This window comes from Scyliorhinus torazame, chromosome 3, assembly GCF_047496885.1.
Source record: "Scyliorhinus torazame isolate Kashiwa2021f chromosome 3, sScyTor2.1, whole genome shotgun sequence".
NCBI lineage: Eukaryota > Metazoa > Chordata > Chondrichthyes > Carcharhiniformes > Scyliorhinidae > Scyliorhinus > Scyliorhinus torazame.
This window is the reverse complement of record NC_092709.1, coordinates 111,259,567-111,285,849: the sequence shown is the minus strand read 5'-3', so window position 1 is coordinate 111,285,849 and position 26,283 is coordinate 111,259,567. Positions and strand designations below refer to the sequence as shown.

At 47.6% G+C, this 26,283-nt stretch overlaps 1 protein-coding gene across 6 annotated transcripts in view; it reads left to right on the top strand.

Moving 5' to 3' along the window:
- znf827 (zinc finger protein 827) overlaps positions 1-26,283 on the top strand; it is a 244,379-nt gene that overhangs the window by 93,077 nt on the left and 125,019 nt on the right. For all 6 annotated transcript variants that reach the window (XR_011940162.1, XM_072496124.1, XM_072496125.1 and 3 more), the window contains exon 5: positions 17,463-17,696. Coding sequence is in view for 5 of the 6 variants with exons in the window: in XM_072496124.1 (XP_072352225.1) it covers positions 17,463-17,696 (234 nt within the window). In the remaining variant the exon portion in view is untranslated. The remainder of the gene's footprint in view (positions 1-17,462; positions 17,697-26,283) is intronic.

The following is a 26,283-nucleotide window of genomic DNA, read 5'->3' as shown; positions in this document are numbered from 1 at the left end:
ACCCAGAGAAAGTTGTTAGCAGAGCCAACATTGACTTTTCAACAGGCAATACAAATAGTCTTGTCCCGAGAGAGCGCAGAGCGAGGAGTACAGGAGCTACAGGGAATGGAAGTGCATGCCTTGGGGCGCAACCCTTTCCGCCCAAAAACGTCCCCCCGCACTCCTGCGGTACCTTGGGCGAGGCAACGACCAGACCGACGCCAGTGGCCATCGGACATTCCTCCCCGAAGGGAGCCTTCTCCAGAGCCAATGGATGAGGAGCCATGTCCGTGTCAGACTTGTAGGCGCCGACCCCGTCGCGGACGGCGGTCCTGGGGACGCCAGAGGCGCCGTCGTTCCGACCGAAACTGGGACCAGCCCAGGGGCCGTAACTGGGACCAGCCCAGAGGCCGTACCTTCCACGTGGATGAACCTGCGGCGACCACTCCTGAGGACGTGGAGACGGAGGACGACTGCCTGCAGCTGCATTGTGTGGCAGCTCCCCGTGTGGCCCCCAATAAAGTGACAGTACGGGTCAATGGCCACCCGCTGGAGATGGAGTTGGATACTGGCGCAGCGGTCTCCGTGATCGCCCAGAGGACATTCGACCGCATCAAGCAGGGTATACAGACCCTTACATTAACTGACTTACAGGCCAGGTTGGCCACCTACACGGGGGAACCACTGGACATTGCAGGAACTACAATGACCCCTGTTGTCTATGGACGCCAGGAGGGGCGTTTCCCACTTATCGTAGTGTGTGGCCATGGGCCCAGCCTGTTGGGTCGGGACTGGTTGCGCCATTTGCGGTTGCAATGGCAGCACATCCTCATGACTGAGGTGCTAGGACAATACCCAGAGGTATTCCAGCCTGGTTTGGGGAAAATAAAAGGGGCCGTAGCCCGTATCCAAGTTGAACCAGGAGCCACGCCGCGCTATTTCCGGGCGCGCCCAGTGCCTTACGCTTTGCTCGAGAAGGTAGAAGGGGAGCTCACTCGTTTGGAGAGTTTGGGTATTATCAGGCCCGTCCGTTTTGCTGACTGGGCAGCACCAATTGTACCAGTAATGAAGCCAGATGCCACAGTTCGCTTGTGTGGCGACTATAAACTTACAGTGAATACAGTTTCCCGACTCGACCGATACCCAATGCCTCGCATAGAGGATCTCTACGCGAAACTTGCAGGCGGACTCTCATTCACAAAATTAGATATGAGTCACGCCTACCTGCAGTTGGAGCTGGACCCTGCCTCCTGACCATATGTAACAATTAACACACACCGGGGCCTGTATGAATATACACGGTTGCCCTTTGGAGTATCCTCTGCCTGCGCAATTTTTCAACGTGTTATGGAGGGCATTTTGAGAGGTTTACCACGTGTGGCTGTCTACCTAGATGACGTGTTGATTACAGGGACGTCGGAGCAAGAGCATTTGGAAAATCTGGAGGCTGTCCTTAAACGCCTTTCGGAGGCTGGAGTCCGTTTACGTCACACACAGTGCGTATTTCAGGCAAAAGAAGTAGTCTACCTAGGCTATCGGGTGGACCGCGAGGGTCTGCACCCCGTCGCAGAGAAGGTGCGTGCAATTCAACATGCCCCAACCCGACTGACACTTCGCATCTTCGTTCTTTTCTCGGTCTTGTAAACTATTACGGGAAGTTCCTCCCCAATCTGGCAACAGGGTTGTAATCTCGGGATTACTCCCTGTGCCACGTGCCAGTGAGGCTAGAAATAGGAAGATAGAGCAGACAAACACGTGGCTAAACAGCTGGTGTAGGAGGGAGGGTTTCCGTTTTCTGGACCACTGGGAGCTCTTCCGGGGCAGGTGTGACCTGTATAAGATGGACGGGTTGCATCTAAACCGGAGAGGCATAAATATCCTGGCCGCGAGGTTTGCTAGTGTCACACGGGAGGGTTTAAACTAGTATGGCAGGGGGGTGGGTACGGGAGCAATAGGTCAGAAGGTGAGAGCATTGAGGGAGAACTAGGGAATAGGGACAGTGTGGCTCTGAGGCAGAGCAGACGGGGAAAAGTTGCTGAACACAGCGGGTCTGGTGGCCTGAAGTGCCTATGTTTTAATGCAAGGAGCATTACGGGTAAGGCAGATGAACTTAGAGCTTGGATTACTACTTGGAACTATGATGTTATTGCCATTACAGAGACCTGGTTGAGGGAAGGGCAGGATTGGCAGCTAAACGTTCCAGGATTTAGATGTTTCAGGCGGGATAGAGGGGGATGTAAAAGGGGAGGCGGAGTTGCGCTACTTGTTCGGGAGAATATCACAGCTATACTGCGAGAGGACACCTCAGAGGGCAGTGAGGCTATATGGGTAGAGATCAGGAATAGGAAGGGTGCAGTCACAATGTTGGGGGTATACTACAGGCCTCCCAACAGCCAGCGGGAGATAGAGGAGCAGATAGGTAGACAGATTTTGGAAAAGAGTAAAAACAACAGGGTTGTGGTGATGGGAGACTTCAACTTCCCCAATATTGACTGGGACTCACTTAGTGCCAGGGGCTTAGACGGGGCGGAGTTTGTAAGGAGCATCCAGGAGGGCTTCTTAAAACAATATGTAGACAGTCCAACTAGGGAAGGGGCGGTACTGGACCTGGTATTGGGGAATGAGCCCGGCCAGGTGGTAGATGTTTCAGTAGGGGAGCATTTCGGTAACAGTGACCACAATTCAGTAAGTTTTAAAGTACTGGTGGACAAGGATAAGAGTGGTCCGAGGATGAATGTGCTAAATTGGGGGAAGGCTAATTATGACAATATTAGGTGGGAACTGAAGAACATAGATTGGGGGCGGATGTTTGAGGGCAAATCAACATCTGACATGTGGGAGGCTTTCAAGTGTCAGTTGAAGGGAATACAGGACAGGCATGTTCCTGTGAGGAAGAAAGATAAATACGGCAATTTTCGGGAACCTTGGATGACGAGTGATATTGTAGGCCTCGTCAAAAAGAAAAAGGAGGCATTTGTCAGGGCTAAAAGGCTGGGAACAGACGAAGCCTGTGTGGCATATAAGGAAAGTAGGAAGGAACTTAAGCAAGGAGTCAGGAGGGCTAGAAGGGGTCATGAAAAGTCATTGGCAAATAGGGTTAAGGAAAATCCCAAGGCTTTTTACACGTACATAAAAAGCAAGAGGGTAGCCAGGGAAAGGGTTGGCCCACTGAAGGATAGGCAAGGGAATCTATGTGTGGAGCCAGAGGAAATGGGCGAGGTACTAAATGAATACTTTGCATCAGTATTCACCAAAGAGAAGGAATTGGTAGATGTTGAGTCTGGAGAAGGGGGTGTAGATAGCCTGGGTCACATTGTGATCCAAAAAGACGAGGTGTTGGGTGTCTTAAAAAATATTAAGGTAGATAAGTCCCCAGGGCCTGATGGGATCTACCCCAGAATACTGAAGGAGGCTGGAGAGGAAATTGCTGAGGCCTTGACAGAAATCTTTGGATCCTCGCTGTCTTCAGGGGATGTCCCGGAGGACTGGAGAATAGCCAATGTTGTTCCTCTGTTTAAGAAGGGTAGCAAGGATAATCCCGGGAACTACAGGCCGGTGAGCCTTACTTCAGTGGTAGGGAAATTACTGGAGAGAATTCTTCGAGACAGGATCTACTCCCATTTGGAAGCAAATGGACGTATTAGTGAGAGGCAGCACGGTTTTGTGAAGGGGAGGTCGTGTCTCACTAACTTGATAGAGTTTTTCGAGGAGGTCACTAAGATGATTGATGCAGGTAGGGCAGTGGATGTTGTCTACATGGACTTCAGTAAGGCCTTTGACAAGGTCCCTCATGGTAGACTAGTACAAAAGGTGAAGTCACACGGGATCAGGGGTGAGCTGGCAAGGTGGATTCAGAACTGGCTAGGCCATAGAAGGCAGAGGGTAGCAATGGAGGGATGCTTTTCTAATTGGAGGGCTGTGACCAGTGGTGTTCCACAGGGATCAGTGCTGGGACCTTTGCTGTTTGTAGTATATATAAATGATTTGGAGGAAAATGTAACTGGTCTGATTAGTAAGTTTGCAGACGACACAAAGGTTGGTGGAATTGCGGATAGCGATGAGGACTGTCTGAGGATACAGCAGGATTTAGATTGTCTGGAGACTTGGGCGGAGAGATGGCAGATGGAGTTTAATCCGGACAAATGTGAGGTAATGCATTTTGGAAGGGCTAATGCAGGTAGGGAATATACAGTAAATGGTAGAACCCTCAAGAGTATTGAAAGTCAAAGAGATCTAGGAGTACAGGTCCACAGGTCATTGAAAGGGGCAACACAGGTGGAGAAGGTAGTCAAGAAGGCATACGGCATGCTTGCCTTCATTGGACGGGGCATTGAGTATAAGAATTGGCAAGTCATGTTGCAGCTGTATAGAACCTTAGTTAGGCCACACTTGGAGTATAGTGTTCAATTCTGGTCGCCACACTACCAGAAGGATGTGGAGGCTTTAGAGAGGGTGCAGAAGAGATTTACCAGAATGTTGCCTGGTATGGAGGGCATAAGCTATGAGGAGCGATTGAATAAACTCGGTTTGTTCTCTCTGGAACGAAGGAGGTTGAGGGGCGACCTGATAGAGGTCTACAAAATTATGAGGGGCATAGACAGAGTGGATAGTCAGAGGCTTTTCCCCAGGGTAGAGGGGTCAATTACTAGGGGGCATAGGTTTAAGGTGAGAGGGGCAAGGTTTAGAGTAGATGTACGAGGCAAGTTTTTTACGCAGAGGGTAGTGGGTGCCTGGAACTCGCTACCGGAGGAGGTAGTGGAAGCAGGGACGATAGGGACATTTAAGGGGCATCTTGACAAATATATGAATAGGATGGGAATAGAAGGATACGGACCCAGGAAGTGTAGAAGATTGTAGTTTAGTCGGGCAGTATGGTCGGCGCGGGCTTGGAGGGCCGAAGGGCCTGTTCCTGTGCTGTACATTTCTTTGTTCTTTGTTGTTCTTTGTACGCTGGCCCCCTTACACCTGCTGCTAAAGAAAAATCACACCTGGGTTTGGGGTCAGCCGCAAGAAACCGCTTTCCGGCGGGTAAAGCAACAATTGTCGTTGTCTGGGTTACTAACCCACTATGATCCGGAAAAGCCTTTGCTCGTCACATGTGATGCATCCCCGTATGGTATTGGGGCTGTCCTGTCCCACAAGATGGAGAACGGGGCCGAGCGACCGATAGCTTTCGCCTCCCGCACATTGATTGCAGCGAAGAAAATGTACGCGCAGATCGAGAAGGAGGGCCTGGCAGTGGTTTTCGCGGTGAAACGCTTCCACCAGTATGTGTACGGCCGCCATTTCACTATTGTGATTGATCATAAGCCCCTGCTGGGACTCTTCAGAGAGGATAAGCCAATACCGCCCATTGCTTCTGCACGGATCCAGCGCTGGGCTTTGTTGCTTGCTGCATATGAGTATTCTCTGGAGCACAAACCAGGTACGCAGATAGCAAATGCCGACGCACTGAGCCGATTGCCTTTATCAACCGGCCCCATGTCGACCCCCACGACCGGTGAGGTGGTCGCAACCCTCAATTTTATGGACACCTTGCCTGTCACGGCATCACAGATCCGTGAGGGGACGCAGACGGAGCCAGTCCTGTCAAAGGTTCGGCACATAGTCCTGTATGGTGGGCAGCATAGACGGCTCCCAGGCGAGTTGCGGGCATTTTCCTCCAAGCTGTCAGAGTTCAGCGTGGAAGACGGCATCCTCTTGTGGGGGACGCGTGTGATTGTCCCGGAAAAAGGCCAGGAGCTGATATTATCAGACTTGCACAATGGGCATCCGGGCGTGACCAAGATGAAAATGTTGGCCCGGAGTTATGTCTGGTGGCCAGGCCTCGACACCGACATTGAGAAGGTGGCCCAAAACTGCTCCATTTGCCAGGAGCATTAGAAGCTTCCACCGGCCGCGCCCCTACATCACTGGGAATGGCCAGGGCGGCCTTGGGCACGCTTACATGCAGATTTTGCAGGCCCTTTTCAGGGATCCATGTTCCTTCTGCTAATTGACGCCCAGTCCAAATGGCTGGAGGTGCATTAGATGCAGGGGACAACGTCCTGCGCAACAATTGAAAAAATGCGTTTATCATTTAGCACGCATGGCCTCCCCGAGGTGCTGGTCACAGATAATGGCACTCCATTCACGAGTGAGGAGTTTGCTAGGTTTACAAAGACGAACGGCATCTGCCATATCCGCACTGCCCCTTACCACCCGGCTTCAAATGGGTTGGCAGAGCGTGCAGTGCAAACATTCAAAAGAGGCCTAAAGAAGCAGTCTTCCGGATCAATGGACACGAGACTGGCTCGGTTTTTGTTTACGTACAGGACCACCCCCCATACAGTGACTGGGGTAGCTCCCGCAGAACTCCTAATGGGCCGGAGACTTCGCACCCGCCTTAGTATGGTCTTCCCGGACATTGGCGCAAAAGTACGCCGCACACAAGAACGGCAGGGACCGGGATTGTCTCGGCATCGTCCGATTCGGCAGTTTGCGCCTGGTGACCCAGTATTCGTGCGGAATTTTGCTGGTGGTGCCCAATGGGTTCCTGGTGTAATCTTTCGCCAAACGGGCCCTATATCGTACCAAGTGCAAGCCCAGGGTTGTCTCCAGCGAAAACATGTAGACCACGTCTGGTCCAGAAGATCATCCCCGCAAAAGATTCCCCGCCCCCGGAGCTCAGTTCAACAGCGGCAAAGACCAGAAACAAGGGAAGGTAGTCCTCCAAATCTTCCACTGGTGCCTCACTCGAAGCCTGCGCAGGTCGTGACGGGACCGAATGGGGATAGAGACGCTGACATGACGGAAGCAGCAGACTCTGACTCCGAGATGGAGACACAGGATGAATCAGAGGGGGAATCCTGGGGTCCACAGGCCGTGGATGTACAACCGCGCCGTTCATCACGGAAGCGCCGGTCTCCGTCTCGTTATACGCCGCCTGATCCAGCGCCGCGTGCAAATGGCATCCGGCCTGCGGCCAAACGAGTTCGACGCCTTCCTTCGCCAGGGCCTACGGTGGATTCCTTGGACTTTGGTGGGGGAGGGATGTTATAACCTGCCTACTGACGATTGGCTGGGGACTAATGACTATCCCACAATCCTATGGGTGTATGAACTTCCCCAATGAGGGGGGCGGAGAAACTCCTACTATAAATAAGCTGGCCAGTCCAGGAACCAGGAGGAAGGAGAAGGTAGCAAGGGAAGTTACTGCTACTGTTATGTATATATTGTTATAGTAAATAAACGTTATTATTTTGTGTCCTTAAAACTCGTGCTGGATTCTTCGGGGCCCTTACAAAAGTATCAAAATTAGCTCCCCCCCCCTAACTACTGCTTTCAGCGCCTCCCACACCATTGCTGCCGAAACGTCCCCTGTGTCATTTATCTCCAAATAATTCTGGATGGCCTCCCTCAGCCGCCCGCACACCACCTCATCCGCTAACAGTCCTACATCCAATCTCCATTGCGGGCGCTGACCCTCCTCCTTGCTTAACCGTAAATCCACCCAGTGTCGAGCATGGTCTGACACACCAATTGCCGAATACTCGGCATCTACCACCCCCGCCAGCAAAGCCCTGTTCAAAATGAAAAAATCAATCTGGGAGTACACTTTGCTCGTGGGGAAAAAAAAACTCCTTCGCTCTTGGCCATTTGAACCTCCGAGTCGACTCCTCCCATCTGCTCCATAAACCCTTTTAGTTCCTTTGTCACGGCTGGCATCCTCCATGTCCTTGAACACGACAGATCCAAACTTGGATTGATGATTGTATTAAAGTCCACCCCCCACCCCCCATCATCAACCTGTGTGAGTTCAAGTCCGGGATCTTCCCCAGCACCCACCTCATAAACTTCGCGTTGTCCTAGTTTGGTGCATAAATACTCACTAATAACACCAGCATCCCCTCTAGCTTCCCAATCACCTTAATGTATCTATCCCCTGAGTCCACCACTATACTCCCCACCTCAAACGGCACCTGCTTATTGATCAAGATCGCTACCTCCCTAGTTTGAGAGTCTAGCCCCGAATGAAATATCTGCCCAACCCACCCCTTCCTCAGCCTAGTCTGATCCACTACCCTCAGGTGTGTCTCCTCAGGCATTACCATGTCCGCCTTCAAACTCTTCAAATGTGTGAACACGTGTGCCCTTGACGAATGTGATATAAAATAGTTACTTTAGAGATATTAGTTACTGTAATGTAGAGATAGGCCAGTCTCATCCTGGTGAGTTCACAGACAAAGGATTTCAGACCGCATGGCAAAGCAAGGAAGAGGTGTGAAAGGATGCTGGGTAATAGGGGCCAGAGGAAGGGATTGGAAGTGAGCCAATTAGAGTGTATGGCTAGGTCAGGAGGGGTATAGGATGACCTATGGGAATCGTGTATGTGAAACTTGATGCCATTTGTGTTAATAGTAGAGATCTCTTTGTCCTACAGACTCACTTGATTCCAGAGGTGTACGAAGCAAGATGTGCTTTGTACTTGCTGTGAATTGAGAAAGACTTGCAAGTCAAATAAAATAACTAATGCTGTACCTGCAAATCCATCTCGACTTTTATTGAGGCCAGACTGACGGGTAAAGAAATTTGGAATTTGTCACCCTTTTGACTGACCATTCAGCCCTCTCACGTTCCATCCCCCCCAATGTGATCAGTCTGGTCGGGGCCCCCGGCCGATCAGCCATCACCCTTCTTAGGCCAGCCTCCAACCCGCGTCCCGCGCCTCCTCAGACCCACCCTCTGGTGCCCACCGTCATCAACCTCCAATTTGTCTCCAAGCGCCAGTCCCTCCCCTGTAAGCAGAACAATTCCCCCCCCCCCCCCCCCCCTCTCCCCAATAACAAAATAGCAATCCCCACTCACCTGCTCGCACCTTACTGTGCTTCCGTGAGCTAGCCCGCCCAGCTAGCCTGGTAGCCCCTGCCCATGGTGCCAAGCATCCTACCACTGATTTCCCCCCCACTCGAACATGCATATGCAAAACATCACAATCCCCAACAAACACAGAAGAAAATTCCACCCACTATCCCCCATTAAGAACAAAGTTCACCCGCATACAAAACTGAGCAACGGTCCAAAGATTCGTACAAATACACACAGAATCTAAAGAAAAAATAAATTTAGCAGCATAAGTACAGAATTACTCGCCCCCAAGTTCAGTGTCCTCCATCACCTTCCGGACTGCTGTCCTTAACAAAGTTCATCGCCTCATCCGAAGATCCAAAATAGAGTTCTTGCCCCTCGTAAGTGACCCACAAACAAGCTGGGTACAGCATGCCGAGCTTCACCCCTTCTTAAAGAGGGCCGATTTAACTTCATTGAAACTCGCTCTTCTTTTGGCCAGTTCCGCACCCAAGTCCTGGTAAATACGCAGCTTGTTATCTTCCCATTTGCAGCTCCTCGTCTGCCTGGCACACTTCAAGATTTGTTCCTTGTCCAGGAACCAGTGCATTCGTACCACCATCGCCGACGGTGGATCATTCTTCAGCGGCTCCCTCATAAGCGTTCTGTGCACCCTGTCCACCTCCAAGGGCCAAGCAAACGTAACTTCCCCCAGCAGCTTCTCGAACATACGAGCCACATATGCCCCTGCGTCCGATTCCTCGCTGCTCTCTGGGAGGCCAACGATCCTCGGGTTCTGCCTGCACGACCTGTTCTCCAGATCCTCCACCTTCTCTTGCAGCCTTTTCATCATCCCCAACTCCGCCACCATCGCAGCTAGCTGGTTCATCGTACTCAGCAACCGCCTCTTGCACCTTCTGGATTGCCTGACCCTGGACTTCCAATCTTTGCTCCACCCGGTCAATCCCCGTCTTAATCAGGTCCAGGTACTCTTGTCTTTGCTTGGCAAGCTGTCCTGGAGGAATTGCATCAGCTGCTCCGTTGACCACTGGACCGGCAATCCCAGTTCCTGAGCTTCCGCCTTATTTTTCTGTGCTGCAGACTCTACTCCCTTCTTTGACCGACGATCTCTCCTTTTCAGCCCACTATTGGTCCACGAATCCATACACTGGTGGGGAATCCTCCTCCTCTACCTCACCAATATCCTATTTTGCCGATCAAATCCCTCATAAGTCGGGGGGGGGGGGGGGGAAGGTCTCGAAGTTCCACCACAAGAGGGAGATACCAAATAGGCGACCACTCACTCCATGGCTGCCACCGGAACTGTACCCCACTTTTATAGAGCGCTGATTTTGCTGTACTGAACTCGGCCCTCTTTTTAGCCAGGTCCGCCCCAATGTTCTGGTACACCCTTATCTTATGTCCTACCCACGAGCATGATTTTGTCTGCCGGGCCCACCTTAAGGTTTTTTTCTTGGTCCTGGAACCGGTGCAACTTCGCGATGATCGCCCTGTGCTGCCCCCGGCTTTGGGCCTGGGTCGAAACGACCCCAGCATTTGGGCGATATAGCCCTTTGGGTTTCTACCCTCTATCCCCTCTGGCAGACCCACTATTCTGACATTCTGCCCCTGGACCTGTTTTCCTGGTCCTCCACTTTCCCTCTTAGGCTCCCCTGGGCCGTCACCAACCTTTGGTTTCCAGAGCTACGATCCTGTCGCTCTGCTCCGAAGCAGCTTTCTCCAACTCCAGGATTGTTTTTTTCCTGTGCCTGCACCTTCCTTCCCAGGCCTTCTACGATGTACTGCATTGTGTTTTCGCTTCCGACATCACCTCCTTCATCATCGTGTGGAGCTCCGTCCTGATCGCCTCCTTCATGGCGTTTAGCTCCTTTTTCAGCATGCTTCTCCATTTGCGGGGGGTAGGGGGGTCACCGGCTTTTCCCCCTCCAGGTTCACCTGAACCTCCGCATTGCCTTGTGTGGCCGCCTGTCTGCACGCCCGCTGTTGTTGCCCTTTCCACTGCTGCTGCTCCTAATATCTCGCTGTCCCCTCTGTTCGTTATTGCCAGGCATGTTCCTTTCTTGCGTCTTTTGTCTTTGGATAGATTTTGGTGGGCTTTTTAAGCCAAAATTCCTGATAAATTGCCTCTGTTGGGTTCGTTTGGGAAGAGAGCGACCTGATGTGCGTCCGCCCAGCACATCGCCGCCACCGGAAGTCTTCATCCAACAATTCTGCCATAGGGGACATGGAGTACTGCCAATCTACCTCCAAGATTCAGTGCACCAACCTGTGCCTTTCCTCCCTGCCAACCTTTTGAGGGCCTTATATAAGATTACTTCCCCACTGACCACCGCCTTCAACAATTCCCAGAACGTTGAAGACGAGACCTTCCACTTTGGTTTGAACCAAGTTGTTCTCCGTGGCCGAAGCCACCCTTTCGCAAAGCCCTTTATCTGCTAGGAGTGATGTGTCTAACCTCCATGGGGTGTGCTAGGCTCGGTCCATCTCCAATTGCACATCCACATAATATGGAGCATGGACCAATATCACACATGCTGTGGCACGCGTGGCTTTGATACACTCCTGTTGCCTGAAAATTCACATTTCCAGCCCGCAGCCCCAGCAATTTCCTCAGTACCACTTCCATAGTGATTGTAATTTTCTGATGTTCCTCCTTCCCATCCCATTCCTGATTTCTACTCCTGTTCCTATTGAAGTACTCCATTTTTTTCTCCAACTTTATAGTATTATAGATAGAATAGGCCCAGATCTTCAGGTCCACCAGTTGTGTGGAGGTGTGTAGGCGCTGAATGCATTTAAAAAGTACTTGCCTACCCTTTTCATAGGCTGAAACAGGAGCTTGCACTCCTGGCTGAAGCACTGATCCGTTGGAGAGGTGAGTAGGGAGGCTTAGTGGTGAGGTGTAATCCAGGGATGAGGGCAAAGCCCATTCAGGCAAACCTTGAGTTCCAGATTCAAGCATTAATGGGCTCTCTGGAAGTAGCGGACTGATTGTGGACCTCAGTAGCAGGAACATTTCAGCGTTTTCCATAGTGAGTCTGCACTCTTGGTTGTGTTCCTGAAATCTCGACTCTTGGTGAATCATTGGTTTTAATAGGAATCAATGTTAAAACCAGAATTTGTTTCCTTCATACGTTTCTTGCCCTAAAAACAATGTACAAGTTGAAAAACTGTACCATACATGTGCAACACTGTCCATTTCTTGATTAACTAACTTTGAAAATAAAATGCGTCTCTAAATATAAAATAATACAATATACAACACACATTACTTTTGAATAAATTACAGTACTTGCCTCTGTGGAGTACTTTTGGGTTGACCAGGCTCCATCTAGAAGTTGGTTAATGCCGAAAGCAGCTGAAGTCCTGACTAACTGCAATGACCAACTTAATTAATAATTAATAATCTTTATTGTCACAAGTAGGCTTACATTAACACTGCAATAGACTTCTGCTGCTAGATAGATTCAGAGGCAGCTAAGAAGCAGAGGCAGAAGTTAGGAGCCACTGAAGAATGGACCCTGAGGACTAAGGTAACAAAAGCTATGGGGTTGACGTAGGTGGGAGTGGAAGGAAGAGGGACTGATGGTGAGGGTGGAAGCACTGCTGGAAAAGTCATGTGAACATACGAGACACAAATGTGGCAAATGACATTCAAGTGAAACTGGCAGCATTAAATTGATACATTGACAATGTTAAAGTGAAATCGTATTAAGTGAGTCCATGTTGAGCAGGAACCTGCTGCAATGGGTCTGCAAAAAAAGGCCCAATATGTTTTGCTGCAAACTTGCTACGAACATATGAATTAGGAGCTGTAAGCCATTCGGCCCCTCGAGCCTGCTCCACCATTCCACAAGATCTTGGCTGTTTAAAATGACAAATGTCTCCTAATTCCCTCACTCTGCCAGGACTGTGTCAGTATCATAGTATCATAGAATTTACAATGCAGAAGGAGGCCATTCGGCCCATCGAGTCTGCACAGGCTCTTAGGAAAGAGCACCCTACCCAAGGTCATCACCGCCACCTTATCCCCATAACCCAGTAACCCCACCCAACACTAAGGGCAATTTATCATGGCCAATCCACCTAACCTGCACATCTTTGGACTGTGGGAGGAAACCGGAGCACCCGGAGGAAACCCACGCACACACGGGGAGGATGTGCAGACTCCGCACAGACAGTGACCCAAGCCGGAATCGAACCTGGGACCCTGGAGCTGTGAAGCAATTGTGCTATCCACAAGGCTACCGTGCTGCCCTGTCTGTTTATGAAATTTTAGCAAACCTTTCTCTGAAAGCTTAAGTCTTTTGGGAAGAACTTACCATTATCCCAGATTTGTGTTTTTGTTTTATGGGATTTTTTTGGCACTGTAAAATGTTTATACTGAATCTGTCAATCGGAGCTCAAATCTTATTTCTGTAATAACGCTCTATACCTTCTTGGAGTTGCCATGAAATGTTCTGAGGTATTTAGTATGATTTTCTTTGTTACAGTGCTTATCCCAAAGAACAACCTATATTTTGTCTAACAGTATGATTAATGATGAATGGGATTGGTAGAAGTGTTGTATATGCGGTGGGACCAATCTACAGGTTCTAATTTCTGTTCTGTCTTCTAATTTTACAATAAAATTTGCTATGTCAATAGATGGCACCGCTGATACATTTGTGATGGTGCAAAACCAAGCAACATATGACATGGTGGTTCGAGAGTTTGTATCAAAGTATGTCTGATGCTATATAGAATTTGTGGGATGAGGGGGAAAAATTAGATTGATAGCAACTTTAGATATTTTGGACTTACATAAAATGTTTTTTGAATAATTACAGCTCAAATGTAGCTGGTAAATTTTTGGAAAAACAAGGACTGGAAAGGTGCAGTGAATCCAAATGTAGTGGAACCTTCATTTTGCTGCCTCACAGCCCAGGGACCCAGGTTCGATTCGATCTTGGGTGACTATCTGTTTCTCCCCCTGTCTGCGTGGGTTTCCTCCGGATGCCCTGGTTTCCTCCCACAGTCCAAAGATGTTCAAGTTAAGTGGGGTTGTGACGATGAGGCAGAGCCCTAGGTAGGATGTTCTTTGTTGGGTTGGTGCAAACTCGATGGGCTGAATGGTCATCTCCTGTACTGTATGAATTCTATGGTAAGGTTGCAGGGGATGAGGACAAGGGGAGAGCATATTTCTGGTGGTAAATGAATAATGTAAGTTGGCAGATGGTAGAAAATCTACAGATTTTAGCCTTGTATAGATGTTATATCTTTATAATGGTACACCAAGCCCCTAGGCATAAGGTAAACATAGAATCATAGAATACCGACAGTGCAGAAGGAGGCCATTTGGCCCATTGAGTCCGCACCCACCCATATCGAGTTCTTTGAGAAGGTGACTGAACAGGTAGACTAGGGTAGAGCAGTTGATGTGGTGTATATGGATTTCAGCAAAGCGTTTGATAAGGTTCCCCACGGTAGGCTATTGCAGAAAATCGGAGGCTGAGGATTGAGGGTGATTTAGAGATGTGGATCAGAAATTGGCTAGTTGAACGAAGACAGAGGGTGGTGGTTGATGGGAAATGTTCAGAATGGAGTTCAGTTACAAGTGGCGTACCACAAGGATCTGTTCTGGGGCCGTTGCTGTTTGTCATTTTTATCAATGACCTAGAGGAAGGCGCAGAAGGGTGGGTGAGTAAATTTGCAGACGACACTAAAGTCGGTGGTGTTGTCGACAGTGTGGAAGGATGTAGCAGGTTACAGAGGGACATAGATAAGCTGCAGAGCTGGGCTGAGAGGTGGCAAATGGAGTTTAATGTAGAGAAGTGTGAGGTGATTCACTTTGGAAGGAATAACAGGAATGCGGAATATTTGGCTAATGGTAAAGTTCTTGGAAGTGTGGATGAGCAGAGGGATCTAGGTGTCCATGTACATAGATCCCTGAAAGTTGCCACCCAGGTTGATAGGGCTGTGAAGAAGGCCTATGGAGTGTTGGCCTTTATTGGTAGAGGGATTGAGTTCCGGAGTCAGGAGGTCATGTTGCAGCTGTACAAAACTCTGGTACGGCCGCATTTGGAGTATTGCGTACAGTTCTGGTCACCGCATTATAGGAAGGACGTGGAGGCTTTGGAGCGGGTGCAGAGGAGATTTACCAGGATGTTGCCTGGTATGGAGGGAAAATCTTATGAGGAAAGGCTGATGGACTTGAGGTTGTTTTCGTTGGAGAGAAGAAGGTTAAGAGGAGACTTAATAGAGGCATACAAAATGATCAGGGGGTTAGATAGGGTGGACAGTGAGAGCCTTCTCCCGCGGATGGAAATGGCTGGCACGAGGGGACATAGCTTTAAACTGAGGGGTAATAGATATAGGTCAGAGGTAGGTTCTTTACGCAAAGAGTGGTGAGGCCGTGGAATGCCCTACCTGCAACAGTAGTGAACGCGCCAACATTGAGGGCATTTAAAAGTTTATTGGATAAGCATATGGATGAATAATGGCATAGTGTAGGTTAGATGGCTGTACTGCGCTGTATCGTTCTATGTTCTATATCTGTAGAATATCCTACTTCGGTCCACTTCTCCAACCTTTATCCCTGTAACTCTGGACATTAAGGGACAATTTAAATTGGCCAATCCACCTAACCTGCACATCTTTGGACAGTGGGAGGAAACCGGACCACCCGGAGGAAACCCACGCAGACACTGGGAGAACCTGCAAACACCACACAAACAGTGACCCGAGGTCGAAATTGAACCCAGGCCCCTGGCACTGTGAGGCAGCAGTGCTAACCATCATACCATGTAACACAAACAGCAAACGTAATTCATTCTTTATTAGGCTGAGAGGTTGGTTAGAGAGGAGGCAATTGATGCTGCTTTGCAATGAGCAGCTGTCTCATGGAAGGCTCCATCCTGTGAAAATCTGGATAGATTGGGTTATGACCCAGCACCTCCGTTCTCTGGGGGTTTTCACCTGAGAGGTACCACAGAAAATTCCCCCCCTCCTGCCAGGTCTTCTCCACGCAAGGACTGCACGCGGATTGCTTGGCAAATGTAAACTCCCAGTTGGGCAATTACACCACACTGGGAATCATCCATTACTCTGATTTAAATTGAAGACTTTGGATGGTTCTGACTCTCTTGGCAGAATAGTTACCCAGGAAAGATTAGAAGGATTAAATCCACTTCAAGCTTCTGGGTAACTATGGTACTGATGCCGTGACTCCACTTAACGCCTCCCTGCCCCCTCAACCAACTCTGACCACACTCCTGAACCCCTTCCATAACCAGGTAAGTTTAGTGCCATAAAATTGGGGCATGGTTTCACTTGCCCCGATATGCTGCTCTGCACTGGAAGACCTTAGAACAAGGTATGCTGCACAATTCTCATCAGGCCCAAGCCAGTAGAGCAGGGGAGAAATATGCAGCCAAAGACGATCTCAGTTGGTCACTGCCTCATAAGAAGGGAAAATTGTACGTGAGAGAGAATTCTAAATAGAGAATGGGAAAAAGCAATCGGGCCTGAAAAAGCTCCTTCTCCAGTGACTTAATGCACAATTTTAGCGCCCACCCTTTTCTGAATGTCCTTAATGTTTAGCTTCTTCTGAGTTGCCTGATATGTTCCGAATATTTGTTTTAAATTAGTTGGCACTAATTTAAATGTATTCCTCTGGTCCTATATTCGGAGTTTAATTTAAAATAATCTGAAGGAAGGTTCACTTTTTCACTTGTTCAAAATGTCAAGTCATTTGCTTAACTTTTCCCTGTAGTAGATAGTGTGAGGATCAATGGGGAAAATGCTTTGGAATAGGAGAATGGGATTCATTTTTATTGAAAAAAATGTTACAAATTGTACAAATTTAAAAATCGGAACTGTAAAATGTCTGAAAATTTAAAAAATCTTAATTGTCCTGTAAATATTGTTACTGCATGAATAGGCTCAGTAATCATCATAAATTGGCATCCTACCTCCACAAATGGCACAATGTTTTAATGCATATTTGGAATACCAAACCATACAGACCAGAGGGGTCCCAAATTTGAAATATAGTCTGTGTTGAGTTAACCATTTTAGTGAGTGTATAGTAATTGTCTCAGTATTTCCAAACACAAGATGGAAAAATAAGTTGGAGTTTCTACGCCTGGGAAATTTATAGTAACCTCTGAAGTGGTTAAGAACAGGTTTCCAATCAGCTGGCCATGTTTCCTGCTCATTCATTCCAAGGCTGTTTCTTATGTTCTCCGTGCTCAATGACGGGGAGATTCTTCCATGCAAGGAATTCAGTTCTTCATTCCACATGGATTTCCATTCATTTGTTCAATGGAAAAATAAGTTATGGGAGGCGCACTCCCAAAATGAATTCCTCGTGACAAGTATAATCATCCTTGCTCTATTCACACATGAACAGATCTGCTTTGGTGAAGCACTAAAGAGCTTCTACTGCTCTTGGAACTGTACACTAGAATGAGTCACCACCTTGAGTGTGCATTTTTTATTGGAATGGAATTACCAAATCAGGCCCTATACAATGAAGAGAACCGTGCACTAGATTAACTATCTGTAGAATAGCCATTGGTTAAGAAATGCACTGTGCCTATAAATCCATAGCTTATAGAGCTGTACTCATGTATTTTACCCTTTTGTATTAACAGCTGGAAACCAAAGGGGAACTTTAACTTCAAAATTTAAAGCTAAGGATGAGCCTAAAGAGAGATCAGCGCCTGATCCTGTTCTATCACCTCAATCTGGCTACCTATTTGAGTCCCCAGCAATGCAGGAGCCTCCTGAGAAATCAAAGAAGATGTCTGAAGTTACTGCTGCCTCAGAACTGTTCAGCCAGGATATGTCTTGTAAGGTGGCATCAGAGCTGCTGTTTAAACTGTCAGGTACTCCTCTCAATTCTTATGTTGGTTTTAAATGTATCACTTGAATTTTGTGGTGAGGAATAACTTGTTTAGTTTTGATTTTGAACAGATTTGTTTAGCCATGTTGTAGAACATAGTCACAAAGGCTGTCATTGTAATAAAGGAGCAGGGAATGATGTAACTTTGAGCTCTGATTCACTCCCCACCTAAGTCATTATTGGGAAGTTGAATGACTTTGCTATCTTTCCAGGAAAAAGGGCATGAGGAGGTGGAAAAGAAATGGAAGATCGCACTTGGATAGCAACTGGTATCTTCAAGGGAATGGTTACCAAACAATCATTGATAGTCTGGAACCTGACCTGACGATTATAAGGTGTCAAGCCTAGTGGGCAAAAAAAGGAAACATTGCTGAGAAAAGGGAGATGGAGAAAAAGTTGTTTAAAATTTTTTTAAATACATCTCTAGTGTTACCATAGTTAGTTTTCTTGTTTCCTACCATGCTTTGTCCACCAATTGGGCTCTGTCTGCAGATTTGCACTGCCACTTGAAATAGGTTTTCAAAGGTTTAATAAAATGTACACTTCCAAAACAGTTTGCCCTAATTGCCATGTTGGTGAGAAGCAACAAATCCATGTGGCCAGAAATCTAGCTCTTTTGACTATCTTGTGGTTTACTTTGTCAAAAGATTCTATTAGGAACTACCATTTTTGAAATTCCTGTGTCAATGCTGAGAAATATCAATTTGTAACTCTCCACTGGTTGGAGTCATACCTAGCTTAAAGGAGAAGATGGTTGTGGTTGTTGGGAGGTTAATCATCTCAGCCCCAGGTCATGTGCAAGAGTTCGGCAGGGTTGTGTCCTAGGCCCAAACATCTTCCTGCTTCATAAAGGACCTTCCCTCCATCATCAGGTCAGAAGTGGGCATGTTAGCTGATGGCAATGTTCAGCACCATTCACAACTCATACTGAAGCAGTCCATGTCAGAATGCAGCAAGATCTCAACAACATTCAAGAGTAGGCTGATACGTGGCAAGTAATATTCACGTACTGCACAAGTTTCAGGCAATGGTCATCTCCAACAAGAGTTGTTGCACTTAGGGACAGAAGGAGATTATCTCACTTCTTCAAGTCCGACTTGACGCCATTTACCAGACCCACAAAATTTAGTTTTTGAAGTGGGCCCAATCATGGGCCACCGGATTTCCAGATAATAGAAGCTGGACCTGGCAAGGCAAAAAGGCAACCTCCCCAGAACGACTCCCCTCCCTGGGAGATTCACTGGAAAGCATTAATTATTGCCCAGGTTCAATTTATATCCTGAGAAGGAGACAAAACTAAACAGATCTATTATCCCCTCTACACTGGAGAAAGGATCCCTCACAAACAAAAAATCACCCCAGCACATATACACGATGGTTACACCCCCCCCCCCCACCCCCACCCACCCACCCACCCATTGATGACCTCAATGCTATGGCCACAGGCTCAATTACCAAGGCAAATAATCGTGTGGACAATAGACACTCGTGCCTCTCTTCAGATGGAAATATTTCAAGCTAAAGATATTCGTATGAATGCTCGTGTTGGGGGTCGTTTATTGTAGCTGGATCCAAGATGTAAATTTAGGTCCAAAACCAAATCTTTCCAGGATCTTAAACAGATACCCTCACTCCACCCTGTCAAACAGCTTTCAGCATCCAATGAAATAATTACCACTGGCTCAGGGCTGAAGAGGGGGGCCGATTAACTTGACGCAATCCCAGGCATGGGTGACCTGCCACCTGGGCACTGCCAAACTGTCCAGCACCAGCAGGAATGCCAGGGTACCACCCCTCCCAGAGCCTGACCACCCGGGGGGGGGGGGGGTCTCTAATGGCCTGTCCGTCCCCCCGGTGCCATTACGCCTGGTTTGTGGAAACCAGTGCTAAACAGCGCCTTGCCGAGGCCTCCCAGGCGGAGCCGTTATGTCCCAGGCACGGGGAGAATCCAGCGTAGACATATTTAAATGAGCCTAAAGGCTCACTTAAATATTCTAACATGGGGCTTCCGGTGGTGGTCATGGAGTGTGTGGTCTCTCACAGGGCAGCTCTGGCTCGAAGGCGCAGAATTGAGCTCTTTTTACTTGAAAACGGGAGAATTTTGACGGGAAAGTCTAGCTGAAGGTGTGGAAGAGAAGTTCCCCCCCCCCACCCTCGGGAGTGGCATGTCTGCTGGTCATCAGACCCGGCAGAAGAAGGTGAAAGACCTGGCCAAGGAACTGGAGGAGACCTGTGGCCAGCAGCAGTTGGACAGATGGTGGAGGGGGAAGGATCATCACAGGTTGGAAAACCCGAGATGGCCTCCGTCATTTTCCTCACAGACCGAGCTCTCGAGGCTTCAGAGTTCGATAATGTATCTTTATTTTACTGCTACCTAGCCTTGTATTTATTGGATATCCCTTTGATGTGGGAATGTTAACCCATCGATCTAACCAAATTCTAGCCCAAATCTCCTCCAAAAATCGGCCAAAAAGGGCTTAAATAAAATTTCTCTGGAAGTAGCCACCTCATGTGCGACTGCCCTTCACATGTCACCACCAGTGCAGGAGACTACTCGCGTGTCAATGCGCCATTTTTAAAGGCAGCCTGATTTTTTGACTACCCCTTCCCTCACCATGGTGTCCGGACATCCCCACCCCCCACTTCATCCAACCTGCCTCTTCTGGGTCCTCAAACCCCCCCTCACCCCACCTCTGGGCGGGTAAGGCACCTCTGAACCTTACCCCTGGCCTGGGCAACCTGAAACCCAGGAACTGCCAGCCTGATGCCATGGCACAACCCCTGCCAGTCTGACAGTGGCAACCTGGTGGTGCTGGAGTGGCACTGTTACGGTACATGGGTGGCAGTGCTCAGGTGCCAGTGAGAGGGCCAGAGGGTTACCCTACCTTGTCTCCAACCACCCTGGGTCTCCAATGGTATGGGAGACCGCCGCAGTGCCATTATGACTGATCTACGTTTGTGTGGACCAGTACTAAACGCCGCTCTGGAGACATCTCTCAGGCATGGCCGATGAACCACGGACCCCCGACGAATCTGGTGATGGTATATTTAAATGAGCCTAATGTGGTATTTGGAAGCGGGCTGTCTTTCAGCCTAAGCTTTTCTCTTCAACCAGCCTGCTTTATGGACAGACTTCTGGAAAAGGAGGGGGAGGGGGTGTGTGTATCCAGCTCACACCCAGTTTCTGAGTTCTTGCTCACTCTCTCTCACTTCCAACCTGGACTGACAGGATTTGAATATTTTACTGTTGAGGAGGAATTTGGGATGGATGTGAAGGTACCAAGACACTCTTCCTCCCTCCACCCTGTATAAGACTCCAGCTGCCACAGGTGGAGTGCTTGGTGAGTGCTGTTCCTGAATGAAGAGGTATGTTCCATACCTCTTCATTCACCTGAGGAAGGAGCAGCGCTCCGAAAGCTAGTGACATCGAAACAAACCTGTTGGACTTTAACCTGGTGTTGTAAGACTTCTTACTGTGCTCATCCCAGTCCAACGCCGGCATCTCCACATCGAGAAGGACAAGGGCAGCAGATGCATGTGGATGCCATCAACTACAAGTTCCCCATCACGCGATACACCATCCTGACTTGGAGCTATATCTCTGTTGCTGAATCAAAGTCCTTGAACTCGCTGACAGCACTGTGGATGTACCTATACCACAGACACTGCAGCAGTTCACGAAGCTGCTCACCACTACAGACATTTTGGTTAAAGATGTTTGAATTCTAGGGATCTGGTCTCTACTATGTTTGAATAGCAATTGGCCACTCAATATCTTAGAACACTGTATCACAGTTTTTCTAGGTGCAACTTGATAAGAAAAGTTTTTTTTGTCAAGTTCTTGCTTTGTTTGTCACCAGGTGATCTTGGAACTGCAATGGACATGGTTATGTTAATGTATATTTAACACATCATCCTTTGCTATCTACCTCCAGCATAATGCTGCCACCATCAACCATGTCTTTTCCTCCCTTTCAGCATTGTGAAGGGATCATTTTTTCTGTTTACCTAGCCCATTCTTCAACCTCCGCAAAGCCCTCTCTCTTTTCCATGGACTTAACCCTGCAAGGGGAGAAGATACAACATTGCCTTTTTACCTTCTCACCGTCCAAGGCCCCAAATATTCCTTGCAGGTGACAAAGCAATTTACTTATACTACTTTCAATTTAGCTTATTATAATCCATGCTCGCAATCAATCTCCTCTACACTGGGGAGACCAAATGCAGACGGTTTTGTGGAATCCCTCTGTCAGCCTGTAAGGTTAAACCCGAAGCTTCTGATTACCCGCAGTTTCAATTCAACACCTTGCGTCCACTCTTTCCTTGGCCTGCTGCAGTGTTCCAATAAATTTCAACACCAGCTCGAGGAAAGATACCTCATCTTTATATTGGGCACTTTACTGCTCGCTGGACTCAACATTGAGCTTAACATAGTCTCTGCAATCCCCCCCTGCTTTTTATCTTTTCTTTGTTGGTTTGTTTTTATTTTGGCTGTGTTTGCTGACAGAGGGCATGTTTCCTGCACATGTAATCGCAGTGCCTGTGACATCAAAGGCAGTCCCATCCTAGGCAGCTGGCTGCATAAAGATGGTGGAGATCTTTACAGAGTCCTCCCTGGCCAGCACAGAGGAGTTCCAAGCACTAAGGGGAGGGCTCCTCTTGACAATGCACTTGTTAGCATTACTACTCATAAGAGGTGGGCGTGCTACTTTGGCAGAAACGCTTGTCCAGCTTTCAGGGCTATAAATCACTGTTTCTCCTGCCAACACAAGGTGGCCATGCAAAATGACTGGGTACAAAGCGGCTGCTGATGCCTGTCTGCACATGCGCACTTGGTATGTGCAGAATCTTGTCATCATTTGTGGAGACACAGTGCGGATTGGAAGCTGTTCACCCAGTTTCTGAGCTCCGTGGTGAGCCGGCAGTTGTAGTGCAGCCTTCCTGCTGGGGAGGCTTCTGATTCTGGAGATCAGGATGGGGAGGAAAGGCTGCTGATACACCTATTGACAGCCTTAATCCGTTTGCAGCTCTGGGACTTATTCTCCCAGCACAACACATTTAAGCACCAAAAGGCAGGCAGAAGATGGAATACAGATGTCTGATTTAGGATTCTTGTAAGGCTGCACTGAATCGGTATGAAAGGGGTGGCACAGTGGTTAGAACTGCTGCCTCAGTGCCAGAGACCCTGGTTCGAGTCTGACCTTGGGTGACTGTACATTCTTCCTGCGTTTGCGTGAGCTTCCTCCGGGTGCTCCGGCTTCCTCCCACAGTCCAAGGATGTGCAGGTTAAGTGGATTGGCTATGCTAAATTGCCCTTGGGTTAGGGTTATGGGGATAGGGTGGAGCATTGAGTCTCGGCGGTGTGCTTTTTCAGAGGGACGGTGCAGACCCGATGGACTGAATGGCCTTCTTCTGCACTGTGGGGACTTCTCTGAAAAGGATGCCATTTTGCAGCGCCCGAGGACTTGCTCTCCAACATCAATTCAGAAAGGACTAACGAACATTAGAAAGGTGTTTCCGGGGTTTGGGACGTCAGTTTGGACACCTCTACTCTTCGAAACTCAAATATCATTGCCAAATTTATGCATTCCTTGCAATATTGGATCAGCATTGTCAATATTGGGTGGGGGGTGGGGGTAAACCTTCAGCAGGAGTGAGCTGGTGAGGTGCGATTGTGTAATTTAATAGATTCCATCAATGAGTTGCTGTAAAGCCCACACCCATATGATTTTCATACATCTTAATCTGTTCAATTCAAAAGACTCAACCAGCCTCCTGTGACTTTTAATATTGTGTTTTATTTATGGAAATGATTGCATTTGTGGTACAACATAAGTAATGCTCAACAAAATCTTTTGTTATATGTTTATAGCTACAATGAGCCATGTTACTGTTGTTATATTATATGGATTATATGACTGGACTAATAATTCAGAGGTTTATAAATAATGCTGAGACGTGAAGTTCAAATCACACCAACCCAATCTGAGAAATTGAGTTCAGTTTTAAAAATCTAGAAACAAAAAGCATCAATCATGGCGATCATGAAGAGGTTCAATTGCTATTAAAACCCAACTGGTGTCTTAGTGTCCTTCAGAGAAGGAAATCTGTTGGCCTGGCCTACAACACCAACAACTTCTACATGGATAGTGTCTCTAACGCAATGAACCGCCCAAGGAACTTCACAAGAGCATTATAAGATGAAATATGACACTGAGCCACGTAAGGAGATATTAGATCAGATGACGAAAAGCTTGGTTAAAGATGCATATTTTAAGGAATGTCTTAAAAGAGAAGAGATATTTGAAGAGGTATAGTGAGGGAATTTTACGGCTTGGTGCATAGATAACTGAAATATCCAGCTACCAAGGATGGAGCAGTTATAATTGGGAATAGATTAAAAAACAGAATTAGAGAAGTGCAAATATCTGATGATTGTGGGGCTGGACGAGATTACACAGATGATGAGCAAGGCCACGAAGGGATTTGAAAATAAGCATGATAATTTTAAAATCAAGACATTGCTTAGCTGGGAGCCCAAGTAGGTCAGTGACCCGATCTCCGTAATCTATAACTGTAATCTCAGTTGTATCAAACTCCTTCAAGAAGACATCTCACTCCTGCATTCTCTTACTAGGGGTGAGCAATACATGCTGACCTTGTCAGTGATACCCATATCCCAAGAAAGTTGCGTTGTGATTATCTCAATATTCTTTTTAGGAGAGTCACAACTATTGAAGTGACCTAAAACTACCTTCAGCAACCATGGGGTGGAAAATGAGGACAAGTACACCTATGTCATGGTTCTGGGAGGGGAAGGGTATATGTAGAGATGTGGGAAATGGAGTGGATAAGGTCAAGGATACTGAAAATCTTCGAGGGGAATCCTTGGTTAAGAGAAAAGGAAGACCTATTAGTAGCACTGGTGTGAGAAGTGATGTAGAACAAATGTGGCAGACAAACTGTGAGAATGGGACTCTGGAAGAATCACAATCTGAGTTGGAAGAAACAGGAGAAGAACTGTTGATATGGGAAGAAACAATGATGTCAGTGACGGCCTGTGAAGCAATAACTTGATGTTTGTTTGCTGGGACATGGCCTGGAATAATGGAATAATAGAGGAGAAAGCATCAGGCAGTTTGGTTTTTTTCTCTACAGGGTAGAGTTCTGCTTCTGAAAGAACAATGCTGCTCATCCAGTCATATGAGAACACTGGTTAAGTGGCTCACATGGCTGCTGGCATTCTCAATCTAAAAACGGCTGTTGGGCGCTTTTCCAGCGATCGGGAGAGACACGACCGATCGTTCACCAACCTTCCCGACACCCATCCACGATCCACCAGTGGGTCGCGACCATGGGTTTGAAAACCCTGATGTAAAAGATGGTACAAAGTGACACAGTCTGCTCATGGTCATATGAAATGTCATTGTCATGATGGCTTCACAACCAAAGGCGAGGCACCTGGAAAATTAAGTGCAAGGTCGATGAACAATCTAGAAATTAAAATCATGGCTTTTGCATTTGAGGTTAGACCCAAATTCTTCAAACTCCCAGCAGAGCCTCATCTCTAGAGGTGCATAAGGCACTCATTTTTATGCAGAATGGGTCAAGGTTCCTCCACCCCCAACTCTGCTTCCCCTACAGGTTCTTTCCTCACTATGAGGAGACTCCTTAACCCTGTAACCTCGAAGGAAATATAACTTTGGAACCCTATGGGTGTCCCATGAGTTGAGATCCTGGCGATGCAGACAGTCACTGCAGATGTGATCACAATGCCTCCACAACTGCCTACGTGCCACACTTGTGGCACATTCCCATCACTGCCATCCATACAAACCCCTGATTTATTTAATTCATGCAACAAAAATCAATTTAATGTTTGGGGTTCTTTTTAAATTGAAAATACCTCCTGATCATTTACTCTGCTGATTGTTTGTTAGCTCCTTTGTTTCACTGTTTACTCAACCGATCAGGATAAGAAATCTGGAGTCAAAGTTGCACCATGCCAAAAATGCTCAAGTTGGTAAGTGTTGTGAAATTGGACATATGGCAAGGTGAGGACGCCACTGGCTCAATCTCCCATTGTACCAAAATCCCAGCTCCAGCTTTGCTGTACATGGATGGCAGATTTATACAAAGTGGGAGAGAGGAAAAATGATGTGCAACCTATGACCAGCCAAGAGTGGATCTGATGATGGGCTGGAAGTAAGCAATGTAGTTGCCTGGTCATTTCGCTTAGAGAGTGTATTGGAGCTCTTTACCCAAATGAGATCAATGGAAAGAGGACTGGTTAAGCATGCTTATTCTCCCCTTGCAATGGGTTTCTATCAATATGCAAAATGAAACATCTAATGATGTTCAAGTTAAGAAACATGAACCGTTTGTTAGTAAAACAACTCTAGTCTGAGATTTGAATATTTACTTGTATTTCCCATCTACCTTATGCTTTTATTGCCATCTGAATTAGAATTAAATAATTGCATCAACATATAGGTTACATGAGTTGACCCACTCTATGAGTAAAAAACAACAGTCCATTCTTAGACCCACTGTGTTCTTTTCTACTCCAA